The sequence below is a fragment of the Paramacrobiotus metropolitanus genome, unplaced genomic scaffold (genome assembly GCF_019649055.1).
Source record: "Paramacrobiotus metropolitanus isolate TYO unplaced genomic scaffold, Prichtersi_v1.0 Parri_scaffold0000119, whole genome shotgun sequence".
Classification (NCBI taxonomy): domain Eukaryota; kingdom Metazoa; phylum Tardigrada; class Eutardigrada; order Parachela; family Macrobiotidae; genus Paramacrobiotus; species Paramacrobiotus metropolitanus.
In genome coordinates this window covers 1-25,450 of record NW_026570339.1, presented here as the reverse complement: position 1 = coordinate 25,450, position 25,450 = coordinate 1, and the positions used below count along the sequence as shown (strand labels likewise).

The 25,450-nt window shown below is 50.1% G+C and overlaps 3 protein-coding genes across 3 annotated transcripts; 2 read left to right on the top strand and 1 right to left on the bottom strand.

The window, feature by feature from the left end:
• Positions 1–96: 96 nt before the first annotated feature.
• Positions 97–5,262, top strand: LOC129598276 (uncharacterized). Its single transcript, XM_055496097.1, is given in 6 exon segments — positions 97–862; positions 2,751–2,936; positions 3,231–3,362; positions 3,654–3,763; positions 3,765–4,312; positions 4,315–5,262. Coding segments are annotated over 6 exon segments (1,518 nt in total). The 5' UTR covers positions 97–817; the 3' UTR covers positions 4,812–5,262.
• LOC129598275 (coiled-coil domain-containing protein 85A-like) lies at positions 5,212–7,677 on the bottom strand. The gene is made up of 5 exons (XM_055496096.1): positions 6,957–7,677; positions 6,450–6,623; positions 6,277–6,392; positions 6,090–6,209; positions 5,212–5,755 (listed from the first exon to the last, which is right to left on the bottom strand). The coding sequence occupies exons 1-5, from the start codon at positions 7,197–7,199 to the stop codon at positions 5,476–5,478; spliced, it is 933 nt and encodes a 310-aa protein (XP_055352071.1). The 5' UTR covers positions 7,200–7,677; the 3' UTR covers positions 5,212–5,475.
• A 248-nt stretch (positions 7,678–7,925) lies between these two features.
• Positions 7,926–24,549, top strand: LOC129598282 (WD repeat and FYVE domain-containing protein 3-like). Its single transcript, XM_055496104.1, is given in 26 exon segments — positions 7,926–8,943; positions 9,626–9,864; positions 10,155–10,347; positions 10,595–10,781; positions 10,944–10,987; positions 10,990–11,528; positions 11,872–12,261; positions 12,477–12,657; positions 14,018–14,277; positions 14,415–14,629; positions 14,685–14,917; positions 15,157–15,256; positions 15,258–15,501; positions 15,665–15,785; positions 16,022–16,509; positions 16,837–17,178; positions 17,363–18,454; positions 18,678–19,961; positions 20,082–20,271; positions 20,392–20,900; positions 21,239–21,646; positions 21,897–22,215; positions 22,319–22,561; positions 22,703–23,182; positions 23,331–23,684; positions 23,739–24,549. Coding segments are annotated over 26 exon segments (9,474 nt in total). The 5' UTR covers positions 7,926–8,582; the 3' UTR covers positions 24,197–24,549.
• The last annotated feature ends 901 nt before the right edge of the window (positions 24,550–25,450 follow it).

Sequence of the window (25,450 nt, the reverse complement as noted above, 5' to 3'; positions counted from 1 at the left end):
GCGGTGAACTTGAAAAACGAGCGACTGCTAGAGTGCTAGTGCTGGCGTCCAAATTAAACAGCATTTTGGCAGTCGCCGGTGCTGCGGGATGGTTGCTGTATTTATACAAGCGGAACAGTACAGTCATAAAACGATTGATAATCCATATCTCCGCTCGCTACTCGCAGACGCGTACAGAGTAGTGCAGTCAGCCAGAGTGAAGAGGCGTCGCCGGTTGTATTTTATCGTATACGCTGTACTATAAATTGCACGCACAACTGCTGAGCACACTGCAGCCGGCAGCGCGAAGTTGCAGCGAGCGGGGTTGACGCGGTGGTGAGGCGACGCTCCGCTGCTCCACGACGGCACGACGGTACTACATAGTACATGCAGCTATACTCGCAGTAAACACGGCTGGATCGTGCTGTGCAGCACGCGCAACCATTGTTCTTAGGAAGAAATCACGGACGTGTGTTTATAAAATACATCATTACGTATATCTATATGCTTGTGATTGTTGCGACAGTGATCAGGAAGAGCGGAAGCTTAAGAACCGGCCTGGCTTGATAATACTGCTATACTCGTTCTGTTCATTTCTGGGTGCTGGAATCGAAGCAGTGCCATGACACAGTGCATGCGCGGGTGTATGGCACTTCCGCTTGCAGTTGCGCTGTGAGCAGTTATTGGGCATCTTCTCTGTGGTCTTTGCTCGCACTGGACATAATTGGGATTCCTTATCCGATTCTCTTGAATCTATACATCATATTACAGTATATTTGCCGACACTGAAACGTAGTATTCCGATGCTGTTACGTGTACCGCGAGCGAAATTAAGAGGATGGTGATTAAAGTGTATATATCGGGTATCTCCTCCAGCAAAGAGGTGAGCAGGCTATATTTATATGTAGAATGTAGTTGCGCCGAATATAGATATTAATGCATTTAGTAAACTGCTTATATTGTAGCAATAGAAATTACACTACATGTACCACCAGCAGGAGTGTTAACTGCCTTTCTCTACTGTTTATTGGTTGTTACGTTGTGTTATGAAGATCAGAATCCTTATTTTCCTACATTTTACCGACCAGATCTCACGGTCAGAAACATCTTGAAATTAGTCTTGCTGCAGCTTGCACCGCGCTTCCTGCCCACGCTTATCTGTATGCGTACGCTTGTGCTTGCTCCTCAGGTTGCATTGCTCGCCGAATCTTGCTACGTTGTACTTGCTAATAAACACTTGCGATGACCGCGTGTTGTGTTGCGTAATCGCTATGGGATGATCGTGCATCTCCCATCGTCGTCACCCTGTAAACGCTAGTCAGCTTCCGGTCAGCATCGCTGCCGACCGTGCCAGCCTTTCCCGCACTAACAGCCGACAGCTCGTGGTCAGCTGGATTAACCAACCCACTAGAACAGCAGTCAAACCGGCTGATATTACATACAATATCTACATTTACAATACGTTGAGTACACGCTTGCAAGCACAGTATACCTACCGGTACATAAAATTAATCAACATTAGAATACTGTATTGTAAAACTATACAAACTGACATATCAAAAAATACGGATGTACGTGCTCGGTGCTATACCGTAATATGTATTATTACTGTATTATAATAGTTATAAGCAATTCACGCTTTATGTGTATGCTCGTACATGTAATATCTGTATATCCCGACGCAACACCATCATGCATCGACATCACGGGATGCGATTTGGGTGGTGTCGTAACGTGCGTCAGGAATCGAAGCGGACCGCAAGTTATAAACAGTTTTGTTTACGAGGATGTCTGTCTTGTTGTACGCGTGCAGCACGAGTATACAGAAACACTGAGCCGGAAATCTTCATGCACTGCGTTGCGCTGTGTAATATATTAGTGCCGACGGATTTGTATATCTATATCTATATATTAGCTGATCGACTTTCCTAGCTGCAACCTTGAGCAGTACTTGTACATACTTCTATATTACGATTAGAATAATAAAATAAAACCTTCAGCGCATCCGTGTTGCTGGTACTCGGCTTTGCGTTTGCATGTCAGGGCCTCACACAAGCGCGACCGGAAGTGGAGTGCAGTGCATTAGACTGCTAAACAGCACCGCGCTTGATAATCATAATAAAGCACCAGTGTACCTCCATTATTGCTGCATTATTGTGAATAATAGGTAATCATATACAGTAACTCTACGCCTCAACGAGCACACGTCCATTGCACAATTTATATTGCTGTACGTTACGTATATACGTATATACGTGCAGCCACAGGTACAGTACAGTACATGTACAGTAAAAATCACCGGATATTTGTTCAGCTGCTGTAATTCCTGATATCTATATATATTAATGAGTAGTACGTGTGGAATAGTTCTATTACCTGTATAATTATGATACCTCAACGATTTTGTCTGCTGCGCATCGCGTCAATTCGTCGGGATTAATTTCGACGGGAGAAGCGGCACAAACTACACGATGTGTCTTATCGGCGCCGGTGTTGATTTAAGCGCTTTACAGACAAGAGTGTCAACAGCGGTGTACGTCAAGTGTCAACACGACGCTTATCGATAAACAACGTATTGTTGCAGTTAGCAGGTACACGGACAAACGCCTTTCCCTGTACTACAGTGTATCTCTTGTCACTTCCGGTCACTCCGCGCTCAGTTATAGCGAACTAATTGTGCGCTAATATTAAAAGCACAAGTGCATACTATATCTATATGCTCCGTTGAAGCGTCGGTACTTGTGTAATGAATGGAATGAATGCCATCGCAGGTGCGGAAGCACCAGCAGCGGCTGCTGATGGTGCTGGACAGCCACAAAGTGCCCTACGATTTAATCGACATCACGGCGCCCGGCAGCGAGCAGGAGAAGGACTTTTTCCTCCAGCACGCCAACAAGCACTCGCCACGGCATCCGCCGCTGCCGCCGCAGATCTTCATCGACGAGCAGTTCCTCGGGGTCCGTCCAAAAAAGTCCCGCTTAAACCCGCCAAACAATTTCGCCTTTCCAATCATGTTTGATGCATTTATTTTCCATTCTTTTTAGTAGTTTTTTTCTTGTACATCGCATTGTATTTTTTTACTTTTTCTTATTCCATCTGATACATATATTTTGTATACGTATATAACAATCTGTTTTTGACTTTGAATGATTAATTCGCTCGTATATGTAATTTGTCTGTATACATTTTGGTACATGTATTTTCATACATTTACGTATACGTTTATGTATTTTTAATTGTTTGCAACGTAGGATTACAATGCCTTCGACGAAGCCAACGAAATGGACAACCTCATGGTGTTCCTGCAGTTGGAGAAGCCGAAGAAGCGGAAGGAACGCGGCGCCGCTGCGGCCACCGCCGCCGGGGAGGGCCTCAACGGAGAAGTGCGTGACCTTTTTTATATATCATCGTATATATTTTTCAGTGACCTTTCGTATGTACCGGTGATGTGTCATGTATCAGCATATATGCTTTTTATGTAATATGTAATATCGTATATATATACATTTTCAGTGACCTTTCATATATATCGGTGATTGATGTCATGTATCAGTATATCTATATATGTATGCTTTTTTATGTATATCGTATATATATACATTTTCAGTGACCTTTCATATATATATCGGCGATTATATACATTTTGTATATACATATACAATGCATTGCAGAAGGAAAATGAAAATGGTAAGGAAGAAAATAAGGAGAACATAGAGGAAGAGGAAGTAGACGACATCTTCGCCGACCGCGACGACGACGCGCCAAAAAAGAAGCCCAAAAAAGGAGGACAAGGACGAGGAGGAGAAAAAGGACGACGAGGAGGACGTCGAGGACATCTTCGCTGACCGCGACGAGGATGCACCCAAGAAGAAAAAGGAGGAAAAGAAGGAAGAGGAGGAAGAGGTGGACGATATCTTCGCCGACCGGGACGAGGACGCCCCGCGGAAGAAATCCCAACCGCCCGCCGAGGCGGAAGGGGAGGAAACCGAGGAGAAGGAAGAGGACGAAGTCGTGGATTTCTGGGATGAACTGGGCAAGGCCGACGAGGCCACCGCCAAGCGGAAGGCGCTAAGGAAACGCCAGGACTCCAAGGACGTCGCCGAGGAGGAAGAGGAGCCGGTGGAAGACATCTTCGCCGATCGGGACGACGATGCGCCGAAAAAGAAGAAAAAAGAGGAACCGGAAGAGGAGGTCGACGATATTTTCGCTGACCGGGATGAGGACGCTCCCAAGAAGAAGAAACAGGAGGAACCCGAACCGGAAGAAGAAGTGGAAGACATTTTTGCAAATCGTGATGACGACGCTCCCAAGAAAAAAAGGAAGAAAAAGAGGAACCGGAAGAGGAAGAAGTGGATGATATTTTTGCCAACCGGGACGACGACGTCCCGAAGAAGAAAGTGCAGAAACAGGAGACGGAGGAGGAAGTGGACGATATCTTCGCCGATCGGGATGACGACGTCCCGAAGAAGAAACCCGCGCCGGAACCGGAAGCAGAAGAAGCGGAAGATATCTTTGCCGGGCGGGATGACGACGCTCCCGTCAAGAAAAAGGAAGCGACACCCGAGCCGGAAGCTGAGGAAGAAGCGGAAGACATTTTCGCGGGACGAGACGAGGATGCGCCCAAGAAAAAGGAACCGGAAGTGGAGGAAAAAGAGGAAGAAGTGGACGACACCTTCGCCGGGCGCGATGAGGAAGCGCCGCGGAAGAAATCCACGGAGACGGTGGTGAAGGACGCCGAGAGGAGGAAGAGAAAAAGGAGGAAGAGGAAGAAAAGAAGGAGGAAGAGGAAGACGTGGAGGATATTTTCGCCGGGCGCGGCGACGATTAAATAAATTTTTATATAGTCAATATATGTGACGAAAGCGTTTGGTTAACCTTGTGTGTTTGTGATTGCAGCATGGAGTGACGGCGACTAACCCCCCGCGGGCGCCCGCGTCCTGCATGACCCGTACGTTTAGCCGGTGCACCCCGCGTTATCCACGTAACCGCCTGCCTGTCCCTGTCCCAAATTCACTAAAATGATCATGACTAACCCGATAATAATAATTCTGATTCTGCGCCTCCGTCGCGTCGCTGCACGTCTCTTTTTGCTCCCGTTCCGTAGTCCAAAGATGTCTATTACTGATTACTTCATCGCGCGGCAGCTCTCGGGGTTTTTTCTACTTGTGATGACGTATTTTTGACCGGTTGAAAAATACCACTGCAACTAACTGCATCCGCAAATTTAATTACTAATTATATCGAATTTTATTGAATAAATTCACAACGAATTTATACCGGATTATTTCTACAATAATTCATATTAATCCAACCGTATCAAGCAAAAAATGAGACTGTACGTAAAAAAAAACGAGAGATTCAGTTGCACACTAGCACCGTCAAAAAGCTGCACATCGCGACTAACACACGTTGAAGAAACAACCGTACGAATTCGACTGCCCAAAAGACAGGTAAAAAATAAAACCGCCGAATAAATACCTATATCACACCGTCGTTTTATTTCCGCTGCATCGTCCGGATGCAGGTGAGAATTGCGGGGAATGCGGGCGTGTTTGTCGTGCGCCTTAGTTGGGCTCCGACTTGGACATGTCGAGGGAGCCGCTGCCCGTGGAGGCGCTGCTGGCCTCCTCCTCGTCGGCGTCCACGAAGGCCGTGCCGGCGTCGCAGGCGGCCGCCGCTAATGACGGCAGCGAGCCGCTGGGTAAACGCTGCTGGAAGGTCAGCGGCGATTTGCTCGGCGTGTTCTTCAACGAGCCGCCCTTCTCCACCGACGAACCTGCACAAACCGCAACATTTTTCACTAAATGTTGTAAAAAATTCATTCTAAAAGCGCTTTAATTTAACCTTTAAAATTGTCAACTAGCTTTCAATAAATTTAATTTAAATTTCTAAAATTTATTTGTTCAAAACGCACAGGAAAGCGCTCACCCGACGTGCTTGTACAAACGGGAACACGCTGCGATTAAATTAAAAACAAGTGTTTTTTATATAAACTGTAAATTTTTCTTTTCGTTTTAAAAACACGGATTTCACATTTGAAAAATCAATTAAAAAATTTCTAAAATTCATTTAAAAATTAACCGATTTGAAAAGAGATGGTTTGTCCGTACCGGATAGGGAATGGGCCAGCGAGGGGCTGGCGGGGCCTTCGGAGAGGGCGCGCGGGCCGCGCCTGCGCGTGCGCCGTCGCGGCGTCCGCGGACGCGTCGGAGCGCATCCAGACGTGCCGCCTACACGATCCACGACACACTCCAGTTAAATCCCTTCAAACCACATACACCTAGGGATAAAGCCTACCTGGCCTCGCGGTCGTCGTCCAGGTAGAGGCAGAGCTCCTTGAGCTCGGTGTTCTCGCGCAGGAGACTCTCCTGCTTCTGCTCCAGCTCGTACAGCTTCACCTGGTACGCCGTCACCTGTTCAACAATTAATCCTGCATTAAACAGCGACAGAAGCAAGAGATATCAACGCACCTCCTGGCGCATGACGGTGGAGGTGTATTTGCCGAACTTCTGCCACTCCTTGGCGATCTTGCGCGCCTTCTGCCGGTCGTCGTCTAAAAAGCAGCTTAAATCGCGCAGCTCGCTGTTGTCCTTCTGCAGCGCCTGGTTGATCTCCCGTAATCCCCGCACTTCCGCCAGATGCAACTGTAACACCTTCTTTTTTCAACAAATTTCTCTCGAATAACGTCATAAAAACAGTAAAAATCGCATTAATTTCTGCTGTTTTTTAATATTTTTAATTTCATTTTATGCCATTTATTTACTAATTTATTATCACTTCACAGAAAAAAATCCACATTTTTTCCAACAGTTTTCCGGTAATTAAAAGAAAAAAAAATATTCTGCAATAATAATTCTATCTTCCCGATTGAATTAAATTGTTTTAAATAGTCGGGCAATTTTCTTATCCAACAGTGCCAGAAAGACAATTAATAAATCAATAAAAAAGCCAAGATAATGCTTGTGAATTTGTCGCACCTGGAGTGTGCGGTTGACGTCCTTCATGAGCTGGGCGCGATCCCGCAGCAACCTGACGCACTCGTTCTCGCGACTGCGCAGCCGCCCGATGAGTTCGTCGCGCGGCATCCGCAGCAGCTGCTCGTCGCTCAGCGGCTGCATCGCGTTCGCACTGGATCCGCTTCCCGCGCCCGACGGAGACGTCGACGGACCCCCCGTCTCCCGCTCCCCGCCCCCGCCCAGGGGGCCCCCCGGACCGTTCATTCCCCGCACCCACGGACGCTCAAACGTCCTCTCCCCAATCAAAACAACAACAACATCCAAAACAACACACAGCTGCGTAAACAGGGACGTCTTCCCCTTTTTCTTCCCGCTTATCCCAGTCACTCGCTCTTTCCCAGAATAAACAATTCCTTCGGATACAGAATAACGGTGTCGAGGAAATAAGAGAGGCAGTTGATGGAGCGGACCAGGAGCCAATCGATAAGATTGCAGATGGATGACAGATGGCGCGGATCCTCGATCGAGGCAAGTAGCAAGTTTCCTTCCACGGATTTGCCCAGCTCCACACTCACACTGCTACTTACTGGCTCGTTATCCAAACAACCTGCGACGCCATGAATAACACCAATCCATCGGGCGAAATTACCGCGCCTGCTGCTAACTTGTAGCAACGCGAGTTGTTCAAATGTTGCGCAGAAATGAGAAATGTCAACACACATTTCAGGTTTCACTGGCGCAGTGCGAGTTGCATCGACTGGCCAAAAAAACAACACGTGCGTCGTGCACTCATCAGCCATGGGAATACCAATTCCGCTGCCGTCACCCACTGATACGGCGCTACGCGTCCTTCCATTTTGTTAATGGAATTGCAATCAATGGAATTCGGCCGCTTCCGGCGCATTTAACTGTACTTCGTACTCGTACTGTACTTAATTGTCTGCAGTACGACAACACAGACGCGCCGTGGAAAAGCTGGGAAAACGCAATTACGTTCTTGCGTGGCGGTGTGTCCTTGTGTCTGAGGGAAGGAAGTGACTGCCAGACGTCAAATTATCCAGGCATCCTCCTGATCCCATCCACTTCCGGTGTCAGCCTGTCCTTCCGTTAGCAGCGCTAATTACTCCGCCTCGACACGAACACCTGCCACCAGCCCAACCGCCCCACGTATCCGCCCACTAACCGCCTTTTAACCAACCTCAGCGCGGCACGCCCGCACTCGGTTCCGCAGCCGATCGATCTGTGGCGTTTTCACGCTGCCAGCCACAAACACGCCTGAACTTCAATCGCATTCGTCAAGTCTCAAGGCTAAAAGTTGAGCACAACTTTTTAATAGACTCTTCCCCACAGGACCCACTCTTCCCGCGCGTAACAGGCGCACAAGTAGCCCGTCTTGACGCGCATTAGCCGCTGTCGTGATGTGACGTGGGGTTCGGCGGAAATTGCGGAGAAAGCATCCAAGGAGCAGTAATGGGTTAATCAGGCTCATACAGCCAAATTGTGTGTTCAGCTTGTGTTTGGCCGGGGGCAGCTGTTTTCCCCTTGTTGATTGGCATTTATCGATTGATCCCTGTTTTCTGGACAATCTTCCCGTCATTCCCGAATCGCGCATTCCCTGTTTGGAACAATGTTTCGGCGTTGTTAAGGATGAACAGTCTGCGCAAGTTGGTGCAGTCGGCGCCGGCCGCCGAGGCGCCCCCCTCGGGGGGTGGTGGGGGGCGGGGGGCGGCCAGCCAGAACCAGGACTACCTGCTCAGTCTGCAGCACCTCAAGCGCGTCTTCGCCGAGTGCGTGGCGCGCGGCGCCGGGGGTGCGGGGGGCCCCGCGGGGGCGGGGGCGGGGGCCGACGAGCGCCTGTATTCGCTGATCCCCATCTTCGTCAAGTTGTTCCGCACCGCCCCCCTCGAACACATCCAGGCGCAGTTCCCCGATCTGCCGCTCTTCGCCAGCGCCGTCGGCCGTCTCCTCGTCCACGAGATCCGCAAACGCGCGGGCGACCGCAATTCCGGTACGTACTCTGTTTTTGCCCACTTAACAATTTCCACGAGTATTTCGGTAATGTATGAGCTGATATAGAGTACTGTCAGAATCTGATTTGCAAAATATTGTATCCATTTTCTGGATTTTTTTATTAGTTTAAATAAGAAGGATCGTCAATTTTTATTTATTTTCTTGACTACGATTTTTTTTGTTTCTCGAAGATTCAGCAACTGCGACATGTATGTACTTACTTAACAGCCGGTTTATTGAAGTCGTGTTTCGTAGTGTACGGGCTACAGTAGCCCCCCAATTAAAACATCTGTAGTTTCTGCAGTCAACAGTTTTGGACACATGACAATTTTCCGAGTTAATAAAGCGATCTTTTTGTTGAAAATAGCTTAATTGATTTTACGATCTACGGAGCTAGTATCAAGTAAAGTGTCCGATTCCGTATTTTCCGTACAGTGAATCCAATAAAGTTTACCAGTACAGCACCGGTATTAACAAAAAGTTTTTATTTATTTACGCAAAAAATCGTTTGACCATGTCGGTGGCTATATTAAACCCGTAATATTGTGTTAGCCATTGCGAAATGCCGCTCACGTTGTTACGCATAACTGCCGCAGGAAACGCTCATTATGGTGAAAATGCCGGTTTTTTCGGGTCTTGGAATGAGCGGGATGATAATTATTGTGTGATGTGTGTTGCAGAAGGCGCCAGCGTGGCCATCGTGGAGTTCCTGAGTCCGAGCGAGTTCTCGCACGGCTGGCTGCTGCTGGCCAGTCTGCAGTGCCTGACGCCCTGCGCCGGCCGCCTGGCCGACCTCCTCTGCGCCAGCAACCTGCCCTCCACGCTCGTCAAGGCCTTCTACCTCCTCTTCGACCTCCCGCCGCCTCTGAACGCCGACGCCGACGCGGCGCGCCACAACCTGGCCGCCGTCATCTGCGAGGTCAGTCCACCAGTTAATTTCTCCGCTTCTCCTTCCGTACTCAACTCAAATCATTTCTCTCATTTCAAACTCTACCATTTCCATTTTTTTAGAAATTTTTTGACCATTTTTTGTGGACTTGGCGTAGTATTTGTGTAAAATAGACTGTTTAAATTCAATTCTGCGCGATGCTGGGTGCACAGAATCAGGGATTTCGTAGTGTAGCGGCTGGTGTGTGTTCACCTCCGGCAAGCTGACGATGAATAAGGGTTAGATACAGTAGTTGGAGTTTTGCGGTGTTTTTGCTGCAGATTCTGTGCAACGTGTTGCGCAGCGGGCTGGGAGCGGAGGAGCTGGCGAAACGCGACGACCTGGCGCTGCTGTTCATCGCGGCGAGCAGTCCGTGTCCGGCGCACAACCACGTCTGGCGGCAGTGCTGCCAGGAGGCCGTCTGCGTCATGGCGCGCCACGCCCTCACGCCGCCCGTCCTCGGCTACATCCACAGTAAGTGCAGATACCGGCGCTGACAATTAAGGCAATTATTCTTCGAATGCGGCGCACTGGATTGCCGTTGGGCATATGTGCTGTTAGTGCCGAATTTCGTAGTGCAGTGGCCATGCGCTCTTCGGCCTTGTCCGTATTATTAGAGTGTACCCGTGTAAATTAAATAAGGAAAGGTCTTGGTTGTATGGCATACATTTTTGCTGCGAATTTTTGACGAATTATGAAGTAATGTGGCGTTGATGAATAGGTAAGGGCTGTCTGAAGATCTGCGTGGACAATCTGCGCAACGTGCACCAACTGCAGCCGGCCGAGATCTTCGCCATCTTCCAGTACGTCGCGGTCTTCCTGCAGCAGGCCTTCGACAAGAATCAAACCATGATCGACGACTTTCGGGTTGCTCACGGCTTCGGCTTCCTCGTCGAATTCGGCCTGCGGTCAGTGGCCGTCACAGATTTCTATATACAATTTTTTTGTAAAATGTACCTAAATTTGAATTTAATTTATTAGTGTAAATGCATATATGCTATTTCGACCGAATAAATTCATTAAAAATTAACGATATAATAAATGCGTGAAATTTATTAATTTCCTGTCAGGATCGGGGATGAGTCGGCGGAGATGGTGGAGCAGTTCATCGCCATCATAAAGACCTCTCCACGCACGGCCCGGCCGAGCTGCGTCTGCAGATCAGCGCCTCCCCCTTCCGCCAAGTCTCCTTCCAGCCGCCCCGCCCCAAGGGCCCGCCCTTCACCCTGCGCAACCTGGACGCCCTCCAAGCCCTCCAGGAACTCCTCCTCCGCACCACCAGCCACGACACGGCGCGCTCCATCTTGTTAGCCATCAACGAACTATGCGTGTGGGACGACGCCAACTACTTCTTGATGGAGCACGCGCTCAACACGCTCAGCGTGCTGACCCCCAAGATGCGCGTCCTCACCGAGGACCTGCAGACCGTGTGGTTTAGTTTGCTGAAGCACGTCGTCATCGAGCTGAGCTACGTGCCCTGCAAGGAGCTGGCCAGTCTGGCGCTGGTCTTGCGCGAGGAGCACGCCGGTTCCGGGTTCTTCCGCGGGGCGTTGAGTCTGCTCAAACGGCTGCTGCTGCACGACGTGACCTTTCAGGATGTCTTCCGCGATGTCGGCTTGGTGGAGGTGCTCACGCGGCGCTTCGTCTCCATGGAGGTATTTTTCATAGTTTCTTTAGCTCATTTTATCTTAAGTTTCACAATTCAACGGGGCTGCGTGCGTTGTAAGCGTTTTAATATAGAGAAAGTTTTTTTTTTAATATTTAAATAAATTTTTCTAAAGGTCGTCAGATGACCTTTATAAAAAACGTAAAATGTTTAGGGTGGGGTAGTTGTATTATTTTAATTAAACGCAATTTAGAAAAAGCAAAACAAAACACGTAGGGGGAAGAAACTAGCGAAATAATCAGTCAAAAAATTATGTTTAAATATTTTTCTGTAACTAATATCAGTGGAAATCGTGTCAAAAATCGGGAAAAATATTTAAATGTCATTTCTAGGACGGAGAGGTACCGGCGGATTTATTGGACGTGTTTCAATCCGTGCTGAAGCAGAACAACCAGAACTGTCCGCTGTTCCGCGAAGCCGGCGGCTCGCAGCACTTGCTGGCGCTGATCGTGGCGGAGACGGCGCAGCGGCCGGCGCTGCTGAATGTATTACAGCATCTGCTGACGTCGGTGGGCTGCGACGACGATCTGCAGCATCTACTGACGTGCTTCAACAATTCGCGCTCCGGACTGGGGATCAAACAGGATTTATTGCGGTGTCTGTGCGGCGCGCTGCGCGAGTCGCATCGCGCGCGGATTGCGTTCAGGAAGAGCGGGGCCTTCGTCTCGCTCGTCTCGGGGATCGTGGCGCTGGAAAACGCCTTCGCGACCTTCAGCACAGAAGTAGGATTGTTTAAGAATTTTTTAGGAATTTTTTAGGAATTTTTTAGGAATTTTTTAGGAATTTTTTAAGAATGTTTTAAGAATTTTTATGAATTTTTTAGGATTTTTTTAGGAACTTTTTAAGGATTGTTTTAGCATTTTTTTAGCATTTTTTAGGATTTCTTTAACCTTTTTTTATGATTTTTCATGTGTCATGTGTCGATGGTATTTTGCAGGTTTTCGGGTATTTGAGCGGGATCATCGAGACGATCACCACGGCGATGCGGTATGAGCCATCGAATGCTAAACATTTCCAGACGGAGATCCGCTGGACGGCGCTGACCGATGCGCTGCGACTGATCGGCTGCTTTTCTGGCACGCGCGTGCTCCCGAAAATCCTGGAAAATCCCGAGCAAAGTAATTAAATAAATTAAAGTAATTATTTTAGAATAAGATTCGATTAATTTTCCAAAATAATTAAGTGGCTAAATTTGTTTAAGAAATTATTGTTTATTTATTGTTTATTGTACGGCAGGCAGGTAACCCATTAAAAGGCTAGGATCGAGTTCTAGCCTGGGAATTTAAACCTGGCTAAATAACAGGAATCATGAAATTAGAGCAAAAGCCACAAAACAAGAGAAGTACTAAGAAAAGAAAGGCATCAATTAATAGTAACATGCTTCAGTGCATTACGAAAAACAGCGTTTAACTGCTCTTAGAATGTCGCCTGGCCTCGGTTAGCTGGCTCATAACGTTGTTCAGCCTCCACGCCAACGTGGACTTCCCCGTCCTTGTCCTTCCCTGTCCTTCCGATGAAGGTCCTGTTTCCGCTTCGAAGGCTGTACGGTTTGGAATCGTGTTTTACGACGATCATTTCGGTGAGGTAACGGGGCACTTGGAACTTCTCCGGGTGCAGAATTTTGTAAAGCCAAGTTGCTTCCTGGTGTTTCCATCGCTTAAACAGTGGCGTTATCTCGTGTTGCTTCATCAGGTCGGTGGTGGACACTTCGCATAGTTGGCAATAGCTCGAATGGCTTTCTTTGCGCGACAGCCGTAGCGGCTCCAGCGTGGACACAGGCGCACCGCTCCACACAGTGGAGCAACGGTCCAGATGAGACTGGACAAATGCGTGATAAAGTCAACGCGTTGGGGCACCGGCAGCCCGCTCTTCACACTGTTTATGAGGGCGACTCCATGATAAGCACTTTTTGAACCTTTTTAATTTGGTCGGTCCCATTTTAAATGCTCGTCAATTATCGCTCCCAAGTGCTTCACTGATTTTTCCGGTTCAAGCTTATGCCCATTCAAATCAACCGACACGATGCTTTTGTCCCGACTGTACGCTGAAGTGATCATGAGCATTAGACTTCTTTTCATTGACAACCAAGCGGTTCAGTTCAAACCACTCACAAATTATTGGAAGCACAGCGGTTATTTTGTCTGCTGCACCTGACTTCGTGTCTGCTATCGCATAGCAGATCGTGTCATCAGCGAAACTTTCTAACCGGACATCAGGACAACGTAAATTTATTTTCAACAATTCGTTCAGGTAAATGATAAAAAGTAATGGACCGAGAATGGAACCCTGTGGCACACCTGCGTACACACGTTCCCATGAAGACATCCGCTCACCAATTCGCACCCGTTGCATTCTGCCAATGAGATACTTGTTAAATTAAATTGTTAAAATGGATTAGGTGGATTTGGTTTGGGTTTTTTGAAAATAAATTAATAAGTTTTTCTAAATTGTCGAATTAATTTTGTTGAATTTCTGTAGGTAGATGTTTTACTGTAGAATGCGCAGACGATGGGGATTTTGGCGCGACGTTCTTCCATCCAGAGACGGTGGCGGAGGGGGCGGACGCGCTGCACTGCGCCTGTCTGGTCTTCCGCAGTCTGTATTTAATGGCCCTGGACGGCTACCGGCACGGCTGGGCCGACAACTTCGAGGCGCTCCTCAGCGACGCCGCCATCGTGCACGCCGGCGCCGTCCTGGTCATCCTCGATCTCCTGCCCTCCCTCATTCCCCAACATTCCGTAAGCATCCTGAAATTGTTACCATTAAAAATCTCTATGATTAAACGTGCTTAAAAATTAAAATATTTGATGCAAATAAGTATGGAAAATTATAGCAAGTTAAATAACGAAAAAATGATAAAAGAAATGGGTTGTAGAATTGGATGTCGTTGTTGGTGTTCGTGTCGGAGCTACTGAAATCGCTGGTGCGGCACGAGCGCAACCAGCAGCTGATGTGCGAGGCCGGGATGGTGCAGGATCTCTTATCCGTGTGTGAAGCGGCGCTGGCGGACGAGGAGCACCCATTAAATCCTTTCATGCAGTACATCCTCGAGCGGTTGGCGGCGCAGAGTCTGCGCCCGCGCGAACTACGGTACAGCTCCTTAATCATCCCTAAAAAGACGGTGTTAACCTTGTGCTTCGTGTAGGAATCTGTTGCGGCTGCGCTTCGTGCAATCCGGCTGTCAGCTGCCGTTGTCGCGCATCAAGACCTTGGTTTCCATGATCAGTCTGCGCGACCGCGAGAGCACCATGCCGCCGGCCTTCGTCGAGTTCGATCTCAGTTACGAGGGCTTCGGGGGGCTGTATCTGCCCAGTATCGCGCCGCAGAGCCAGCCCACCTTCGCGCTGCACGGCAGTCTCGCCGCCAGTGAACCCGCAGGTATTTCCGCAATTTTTGGAATTTTTCATGAGATATTTTAATTTAAATTCAGTTTATTTTAATTTTAATTCAGTTTATTTCTTATAAGACATTTTTTCAATCATTAAATTAAAATAAATGGCTTCTTAATACGCTCAAGTTATTAAATAGAGCTAAACATATGAAAAGTTTGTTTATAATTATTGTAAATAATTTCATGAGATTTATTTGTAATTTTTATTGGGTTTTTCGTTACACAGGCATCGTGGGCGGGATCGGCAGCGGTCTGCGCGTGTTCCCGCCGGCGGGCGGCCTGAGTCTGGTGACGTGGTTCTGCGTGGACAGTTGGGCGGCCGGCGAGCATCCGCCTGCTGGACGTGACGCGCCACCTGGCCAAGCCGGCCGACAACCTCACCTGCCTCTCCGTGCATTTAATTCAACCCGGCAACAGCAGCGGCAGCGGCGGAATCCAGCTGCTGGTGTCGACGCGCGAGCACAACAGCGCCGAGAACCCCGAGGCGGAGGCCGGCGGCGACACCGTGCTGGCCGACGTCGGCGTGCTGCGCGAGCAGGAGGGCCACTGGCACTGCATCGTCGTCGCCCTGGTATGCGACTAATTCGCCAGCGGATTTTATTTTCCTTTTTCTTATATATATATATGTAGTGTGGTGGCTACGCGCAACTACTGCCGTAGCCACTTCACTACAATATATTTTCGTGGTTTATTTTTGTATTTATTTGTTTAATTTTTTGGATGATTTGTTAAAGGGCAAGACGTTGGTCAAATCAGGATATTGCAATATCTACCTGGACAGCCGCAATCTCGGCCAGTTTAAACTGGCCTACATCCCGCAGAATCCGGGCGGCGGCGCGGCCCATTTAGCCACAGGTGAGAATTTAAATATTTCTTCCATATAAATTTGTAATTTATTTATTAAAAATTTTCAGCCGTTTAATTTGACGAATTCAAATTAATTTTAATTTAACAAAAATTTCCACTACTGTATTTAATTTGATAGTAAGTTAATTCCAGTTTTGATTTAATAAGAATTGTCCCTAATTTACGTAATTCGGTATAAAACTGATTTGAAGACATTTAAATTGGAATTAATTGTAATTGAACAGCGGCGTCCATTTCCGGCACGGTGGGCACGCAGCCGATCCAGCGCAAAGCCTGCAAACTGCGCTGGCGCCTGGCCAACATGTTCCTCTTGGAAGAGGCGCTCAACCAGGCGCAGGTGACCCTCTTGTCCTCCCTCGGGCCCGGCTACCACGGCAACTTCCAGGACCCGCAGTGCGCCGCTTTAAATCTCCCCGACGACAAGGTGCTCCTCGGGCTGAATCCCTTGATGGTCACCGAGATGTCCGTGGCCCGCATAAGGAAGATTTATAATAAAGACGACAGCAAGTCCATCGCCCGCCATCTGGCGCTGTCCTCGCACGACGCCAGCACGCCGGTCAAATTAATTCATAATTCGGCGGCGCATCTGCGCGGGACCGCCCGCGGCATCGGCTCCGCTGTGGTCGGCTATCTCGGCGTGCGGCTCTTTTCCCCGCGCCCGGCGCACCAGGCGCTGCTGCCTATCGGCGGGATTTGGCCGCTCCTCGGCATGGTCAGTGACTGTTTATTTTTGTATTTATTTTTGAAGCTATTTTTCCACTGCTTTTTGTGTCCATTTTTCCCTTTTTTGTATTTGTTTGCCCTTTATTTTGTATTTTATTTTTGCAGATTATTTTTATCATGTTTTTACATGCTATGGTTGCACTATATTTTATTTTTACACTATTTGTATATTTAAATTAATATTTTGTTTGGTTTATGCATTTGTGAATTTATTTAGGCATTATTTTTGTAAATATTGTGGATTTATTTTTGAATTTATTTTGGCATTTATTTTTAAAATATTTGTAGATTTATTTGTGAATTTATTGTTGTTTAGGTGGGCATGGCCAACGACACGGAGTACGTGTACGCGGCGATGAAGTGTTTATTCTGCGCCATCCGCACCAACAGCTTCCTGCGCGATCAGATGGTCAGCGCCGGCGGCTTCCAGTTCGTGGGGATGATGTTGAAGCGGAAGAAGGAGTGCCTGAACGGACACGTGCTGCACCTGGCCTTCTCCATGATGGCCGTCACCGGCCACCACACGCCGCACGCCGCCGCCATGCTGCCGGCACCCGCGACGGCCGCCGGGACGCAGCCGGGCGGCGAGCGCGAGGTTGCTGCGCGCGAGAATCTCGGCGATCGCAAGGCCCTCGAGGATCTCCTCTCCGACATCCAGGTCAGCACAAATTTTTATTAAATAATTTTTTGAAAATCTTTATATTGATTAATTTAAATTAATATTTGATTTAACACATTTTATTTTGTAACAATTGTAAATTAACTATAAATTTGCTAAGAGTTATAATTAATTGCAGAAATTGTGCAGTAATTTATTGTTAAATTTAAATTGAATTGTGTAGTTGTGGCAGTCTTGCAACGCGGAGCTGCAGCGCTCCCTCTTGGAGCACTTTGTGGAGATGTGCAAAGAAGGCAACTCCAGCGCGAAGCTCCTATGCGAGAGCGGCCTGATCCGCAAGGTCTTCCAGTTCCTGCTCATCTCCGCCGGCAACGACGCCCTGGACCCGCAGGTCCTCCAGACCGCTGGCGAGCTGCTCCGCCTGCTCCTCAAGAGCTCCGGGAAGAGCAACAGCGACGTGTTATCCTTCGCGCAGTACCTCATCTGCAGCATCCCCTCCACGGCCGAGTCCCGCCTCACCCCCGCCGTCGCCATCCGCAACACGGGCCTCACCATCATGCGGCACCTCTCCGAGACCTACGCCGACCTGGTCTCGGCCTTTCTCGGCTTCGACTGGCTCCTGTCCTTCCTGCACCCCGCCCTCCACGTCCACTCCCTCGTCCTGGTCCTGGAGACCCTCACGGACCTCTTACTCACCCACCCGGCCAACCTGGCCACCTTCCGGGACGGCCGGCACTTCGGGTCGTGGCTGCGGGACCCGGCGCCGCGCCGCCACCGCTCCGAGGCGCACCGCCTCATCCCCAGCCACCAGTCCAGCCTCCAGCCCAACCTGGAGCTGGTGGCGGTGTCCGGGTGGACGGCGCTGCAGCTGCTGCTCCCGGAGGTGGCGCGGCTGAGTGTCGCCTGGATGAACGTGCTCGGGCTCTTCGTCGGGCGCCGCGCCGACGTCCGCGAGGACCCCGAGGTGGCGCTGACGCTGGACAGTGTGTGGTGGAACCTCTTCCAGACCAGTCCGGGGATGGCCATCAAGCTGAAGGACTGCCACATCGTCTGCCCGGAAGCGGTCTACGTCCTGCTGTCCATGGTGCGCGGATGCATCGAGCAAGGGAGTTCCGACAACGCCAACTGTGTCCTGCAAGTGCTGATCTATATGTACCATAATTGGACGGAATTCTCGCTGTTCGCCGCCACGCCCGAGTTTGTCGGGGCGCTGGCCGGGTGTCTCTTCACCGCGAATGAAGAGGATCCGCTCTTTATTAACAAAGCGTCCAATTCGCGCCGGTTGCTTCTCGATCTGCTGCGGATGCTCGTCACGGTAATTATTTTACAAGAAATCGCAAGCGTTGCCATTAATCTATATTAAAAAATCGGATTTAGTGAATTTTGTATATGTCGAGAAATTAAAAGGTAATAAAAAGAATAAAAAGTATTAAAAAAGAAATAAAAATTGTGTACTTATTTAAAATTAAAAATTATGGTTTCTTAAAAATTATTACCAATATTAATTATCTTAAAAATTATTTTTGCGTAAATTGCAGGATTCGCTGGCGTTGCCGGCGGAAAAATGTCAATTAATCACGGAATCTTGGCTGGAGGCGGCGCCGGACACCTGCAAAGCCTCCCAGGTCAACGCCTACCAGACGGAGATGGCCGCGGTGCTGATGGAACACCTCCTGGCCCTCAACGTCCTGGTGGACACCTCCGGGATGTGGATCCACCCCTCCGGCCACCGCCACCACGTCCCGCCCAACATCTTCCAACTGGCGCAGCGCCTCGTCGACAAACTGTGGAAGGGCGCCCTCCCCAAACTGGACATGCCCATCCTGGACTTCCTCCTCCAACTGTTGACCGCCGGCGTCCGGGACGCCCCCTCCCGCATCCCGGCGGGCGTCCTGGACGCCGGGTTCGCCGCGCTGGACCGCCTGCTCATCTGGCAGATCGCCCGGCCCACCGACACCGTGGCCACGCAGATGGCCGTCCTCGACGCCCTCCACAAGCTCGTTGACCACCGCGGACTGATCTTCCACCCCGCGAACCAGGACCCGGGGTTCCTGGGGGCGCTGGCCTACTGCTTGAGTCTGATTGTGGACCGGGTGCCCATCAGCATCGAATCTGGGACGGGGAGCACCTGGCACGCGTACCCGGAGAGCGGCGGCGCCGTGGCGGAGGGCTGGGGGCTCCTGGAGTCCGCCGCGGGGTCCCTGTGGGGCGTGGTGGTGGAGTCGCGGGGCGGGGCGTTGCGGGAGATGCTGCGGCCGCCCCGGGGGGTGCTAGAGAGCGACCTCCGGGACGTCAAGGAGTTCGTGCGGGAGGTCACCGCGAAGTATTGGTCGGCGTTCCTCGACGCCGGGGAGCGGCGCAGTCAGCCGGCGCCGACGCCCGCCCCGGGCGGCGGGGTGGGCATGAACATGGCGGCGGTGAAGAAGGCGCTCCCGAGCTCCTTAGTCCGCGCGTACACCATCCGGCAGAAGGCGCTGCTGAAGCAGGCGACCCTCCCGCCGGCCAAGATCAGTCCGGCGCTGTTTTTACACCAACTGCGCCTGCACTGCCTGCTGGTCAGCCAGTACGTCGCCGAGCAGCTGAGCCATTTGCAGCGCGCGCAGAGCAGTCTGAACCGGCTGGTGGAGGACGAGTGGGCGCAGTGCGAGAGCGAGCAACTGTTAAGGGAGCGGGCGCTGTGGGGGCCCGAGGAGCCCTGGAGACTGGCCAAGTGGATGCTGGACAGCAGCGAGGGGCCCATGCGCGTCAGGAAGAAGCTGGTCGACAACGCCGACTTCTTCACGCACTACGCCTACCGCGAGATAATAGCCCCCGGGGGCGAGGTGGGCGTGGCCTGAATTATAGATCAAATAAAATCAATTTAAAATTGAATTAGGTTTTTAATTAATTGAGAATAACCTTAAATAAAATTTTAATTTAATTAGAATTATTGTAATGTGTAGACGGAAGGCGGCAAACAGAAGGTGCGCTACCCGGTCAGCTGGGACTCCAGAGCGTATTTCGAGGAAGAACAAGCCGGTGGTCGCGTGAAAACACTGCTGCGCACCACCACAAAGAAGTCCGAGCAGAGCGATGGCGCTGCGATGGAGCCGGCCAACGGCGCCACGGACGAGGATGCCACTGCGCTGGACGGTAAACTGAGGGCGGTTGCCATAGCGACTGCCATTAAAAAATAGGAAAAATGAATTAAAGTTCAAATTAAGTGGGAATTTAATTTAAAATTACATTGAAACCCGGTTGAATGTGTTGCAGACATGGAGGAGGAGCAGGAAAAGGGCGAAGAGGAGGAGGAAGAGGAGGGCTCGGACGACACGGTGATCCGGCGCCTGATGGAGGAGGGCGACACCATTAATTACGCATTTCGTTGCGCGCGTGTCGAAGGCCTGGACGCCTACGAAGGCCTGATGCTGCTGGGTCGGGAGCATTTTTATCTAATCGACGGCTTCACTCTCCTGTCCACCCGCGAAATCCGCGACATCGAATCCATCCCCGTGGCGCAGCGGGAGCCCGTCCTCCCCTCCGTCATCGTGGGGAAGCGCCGGCGGCAGAAATTTCATTACGAGGAGATTCGGGAGGTGCTGCGGCGGCGTTATTTGCTCCAGCAGATCGGCGTGGAGATCTTCTGCACGAATGGACGGACCAATTTCCTGGCCTTCCCGCGGCACACCATCGAGCGGGTCTTTGCGCGGTTAATAGCGCTGGCGCCCAATTTAACCGACTCGGCGTCGGCGTCCGTCGCCGGCCAGAAACGCAGTGCTCAGGTGAATTTAAAATTTATATGCAGTATAATTTATCAGAATAATTTTAAATTGTAAATTAATTTGTAACAAAATATTAATTGTTTTATATAATTAATACGTTGATTACTTTAATTAAAAAGTTTTTTTTATTTAAAGATTTTTAATTAAATTTATTTGTTTATTTTATTTCAAGTTATTTGATTTAGTTTAATTATTGGTATTTACGTACATAAATCGATTTTTTAATTGGTGTAAGTGGACATTCGGATTAATTAACATTGAAATTTAAATTATTTAACTGTAATATTGGATTAATAATTGAAAAAAAATTATTTTAATTGCAATAAATTAATTTAAAGGTGGAACCGCACTCCGGGCTGTTGTCGAGCCTGATGGGCGACACGTCGGTGACGCAGCGGTGGGTGCGCGGGGAGATCAGCAACTTCCAGTACCTCATGTTCCTCAACACGCTGGCCGGGCGCAGCTACAACGACCTGATGCAGTACCCGGTCTTCCCCTGGATCCTGGCCGACTACGACAGCCCCGTCCTCGACCTCAACCACCCCGCCACCTTCCGTGACCTTTCCAAGCCCATGGGCGCGCAGACGGACGAGCGCCTGTCCAACTACGTCAAGCGCTACAAGGAGTGGGATCCCCACACCAAGGACACGCCCTTTTTTTATGGGACGCACTACTCCACCGCCATGATCGTTGCCAGCTATTTGCTGAGACTCGAGCCCTTTACGCAGTATTTTCTGCATTTACAGGTGAAGAAAATGCCGTAAAAATATCAAATAAAATTATAAAATTAAAATATTTTATAAAAAGAAAATTAATTTATATAAGTGAAAATAAATTTGAAATAAAAAATAATTTTATTAGTATCAACAAAAATTAACAAGTATAAATAACAGTATAAATGTGTAAAATTAATTTACGTTAAAAATCGGTATTAAAAATAATAAAAATTTGTAGAAAAATAAATTATAATTATTGTGAATAAAATAAATAATTTAGGGCGGTAATTTCGATTTGGCGGACCGGATGTTCCATTCGGTGGGGGACGCGTGGCTGTCGGCAGCCAAGAACAACATGGCCGATGTGAAGGAGTTGATCCCGGAGTTCTTTTATTTACCGGACTTTTTGCTGAACGCCAACCGCTTCGATCTGGGCGTGAAGCAGAGCGGCGTGCAGCTGGACGACGTGGTGCTCCCTGCATGGGCGCGCGGCGACGCCCGCGAGTTCATCCGCGTCCACCGCGAGGCGCTGGAGTGCGACTACGTCTCCGCGCACCTCCACGAGTGGATCGACCTCATCTTCGGCTACAAACAACAGGGTAACAAAATCAAAATAAAATAAAATAAATAAAAAATGAAAAAAATAATAAAAAAAATTAAAATGGGAAAAATAAAAATAAAAATGTGTTGAATGATGCGCAGGTCCGGCGGCGGTGGACGCCAAGAACCTGTTCCACGGGTGGATGTACGAGGGCGCCGTGGACCTGGACAACATGAGCGATCCGCTGGAGAAGCAGGCCTTCATCGCCTTCATCAACAACTTCGGCCAGGTGCCCTCGCAGATCTTCAAGAAGCCGCATCCCGTCAAGAAAGTGGCCGCCGGCCGCCAGGATCTCGTCTTCCACAACGTCAGCCGGCTGCAGCCGGTCCTCTTGGCCGGCAAAGGTCAGCAAATAAAAATTAAAAATAATAAAACCAATGAATAATAAATTACAATGAACAAAATTAAAATACAGTCAATAATAATCTAGAATAATTAAAAAATAAAAAAATAAATAGGAAAATAATAGGCAGATTAATCTGTAGAGTTGCGCAGTCCGGTGGGGCACATTGTGTCCCTGGAGAAGTCCTGTCTGCCGATGGAGCAGAACAAGGCGCCGATCCCGCCGCACTATTCCCGCTATCTGGCCTGGGGCTTCCCCGACCACAGTCTGCGCATCTGCAGCTTCGAGGCCGACCGGCCGCTAGCCGTCTTCGAGCTGCGCGACGAAGACGAGGTGCTGTGCGCGGTGTGCCCCAGCGCCGACGTCTACTTAGTCGCCGGGATGAGCGGCGTCATCGGCGTGTACACGCTGGCGCGCCGGCGCCGCCTGATCCTCAACAAACACCTGTACGGCCACTACGAGCCGGTGACGTGCCTGGCCGCCAGCGCCATCTACTCCCTGGCCATCAGCGGATCCAAGGACCGCACCTGCATCGTCTGGAATCTGCAGGGACTGACCTTTCTCCGCCAGCTACGCGGACATCCCTTGACAGTCTCCGCCGTGGCCATCAACGATCTCACCGGTAAATTCAACCGAATTAATTCCAAATAATTCATATTTAATCAAAATAAATCATATTAAATTGTAATAAATTAAAATAGCAATCAAAATAAAGCGCAATAAATTGTAGAAAATTGTTAGAAATCGTGATAAATGGAAATAAAATGCAGGCGACATGGCCAGCGCGGCCGGGACGTTCCTCTTCTACTGGGACATCAACGGGTACCTGCTGGCCAAGCTGGACGTGTCCGGCGGGCACGCGCTGCCCAGCGAGCAGATCCTGTGCGTGGCCTTCAGCCAGGCCAGCGAGTGGGACCCCGCCAACGTCCTCCTCACCGGCGGCAACGACGGCCTGCTGCGCCTGTGGTCCGAGGAGCTCGTCCCGGCCAGCCACCTCCCGCCCGACCCCGCCGACGTCCCCGACCGGCTGTCCGTCGACCCCGGGCACCGCGACAGCGAGGAGGAGGACGAGGAGGCCGACGTCCGCGATCCGGTGGTCAGTCTGCGTCGCCTAAGCATCCACGGTGAGTGGGAGGTCCGTTTCCTCCAGGAACACGTTCAGGAGGTGGTGTTTGCAGGGAGCGTCAGCGCGGCGGCCATGGGCGGGCGCGGGGGCCCCCTCCAGCCGCAGGACACCGAGGAGCTGCCCTCGCCCGTCAAGGACGACTCCCCGCTGGCCGCGGAGCCCCCGCCGCCCTCCCCTCTCCCGCAGATGTTGGCGCACGACATCGCGGTGCTGCACCAGGCGCTGCACGACCACCTGCCGCCCCCGGGGGGCGCGCCTATCCCCACCCCGCCCGCCATCGTCCTGGAGGCCCCACGGCCCGACCAGCTGCAGCGGCGCCTGACGCTGCGGGCCACGCTGAACATCCCGCTGGCGCTGAGTCGGAAGGGGCCCGGCAGCGGGGGCGGGGGCGGGGGCGGCCCCCCCAAGGGCGGCCAGGTGTCCGTGACGGCGGTGGCCTTCAGTCGCGATCACAAGGCGTTGTACGTCGGCGATTCCGTGGGCCGGGTCAGCGCCTGGCTCACCGGCTGATCCACAACGGGAATTATCGGGAATTTCCGGATGAAATTGTAATTATTCTGCGCCCGGCTCAACGGCGATATATTAGTGGGAATTTTGGAGAAATTATAATTAATTGTAATTATAATTGTGGCTCAGTTGGATGATGTTGATGGGTCTTGATTTCGTGGCGATCTCAGTGATTTCTCAGCGGGGCTTCGTTTTCTGCGCTGTCTTGTGTCCGGTGAGTGAGTGTGCGCGTTGCTTGTTGTCGTTAATCATCGGTTGGGTCTTCTTGCCCGGTGTCCAGTCCGTTGATATTCATTTTATGCTGTTTTTTCTCTTGTCGTTGTTACACACCGCGGTTCATGCCACTGTAAGTTGCACTCAATAAATATTTATTATTAATTCGCGTTGGTCAGGTAAAATTTGGGAATGAATAATTGAATCATAGTCAGAGCAGGTACTTGCTAGCCCATTGCCGGCTAGGTGACAGTCTAGCATGGGATTAAAACTAATGGAAATGTTAGAGAAAGCAGGCGGAAAACAGAGCGGCTTTAAAACACGACAGAGAGTGTAGGCTGAGAACATCACTTGCAGAAGAATAAGTTTTGTTCAAGAGTTTATTCAAGCTGCATGCGCATGTGTTTGGATGGTCGGGCGGGTAGCGCGCCGTTAGCTGTTGAGCTTCTTGTGCACAATCATTTGCGTGATGTACCTTGGGACATGGAATAGCGCAGGATGTCTGATCTGGTTGTGCCAAGCGGCTTCCTGGTGCTTCCATCCGGTGAAGAGCCGGATTATTCCGAGCCGGTTCGGTTCGTTATAATTAGCGTCGTTACGGGAGTCCGATCCTCGAGTAGCAGTAACTGGCGATTGCTCGAACGGCACTGCGGTGTGCAATTATGGCTAATTTCTCGCGCAGACAGCGCCGCGCAAAGAAACAGTAAAACGGAACAGATGTAGCCCAGATGAGACTGGCCAAATGCGTACAGTTTGATGCGTTGAGATGCACGTTTCACCCAGACCGTCCGTCTTCCGCATGATTGGCTTACTCACTGGTGGGACGGCAGTGGAGGAAGGCAGTGACGTCCTCGGCACGGATTGGATCAGATCGAGCGCTCAGCCTCCAAGTCGAAGAGCACAAGATCGATGTCGGACCTGACCAATTACCTGACCTGACCTGACCTGATCGATGTCTGATTGATCAGGCGCGCAAAAGTCAGTGGAAGCCCTCTCGACAGAGAACAAGAAACACTTGCTGATGCTGCCCGTTGAAGACGCATC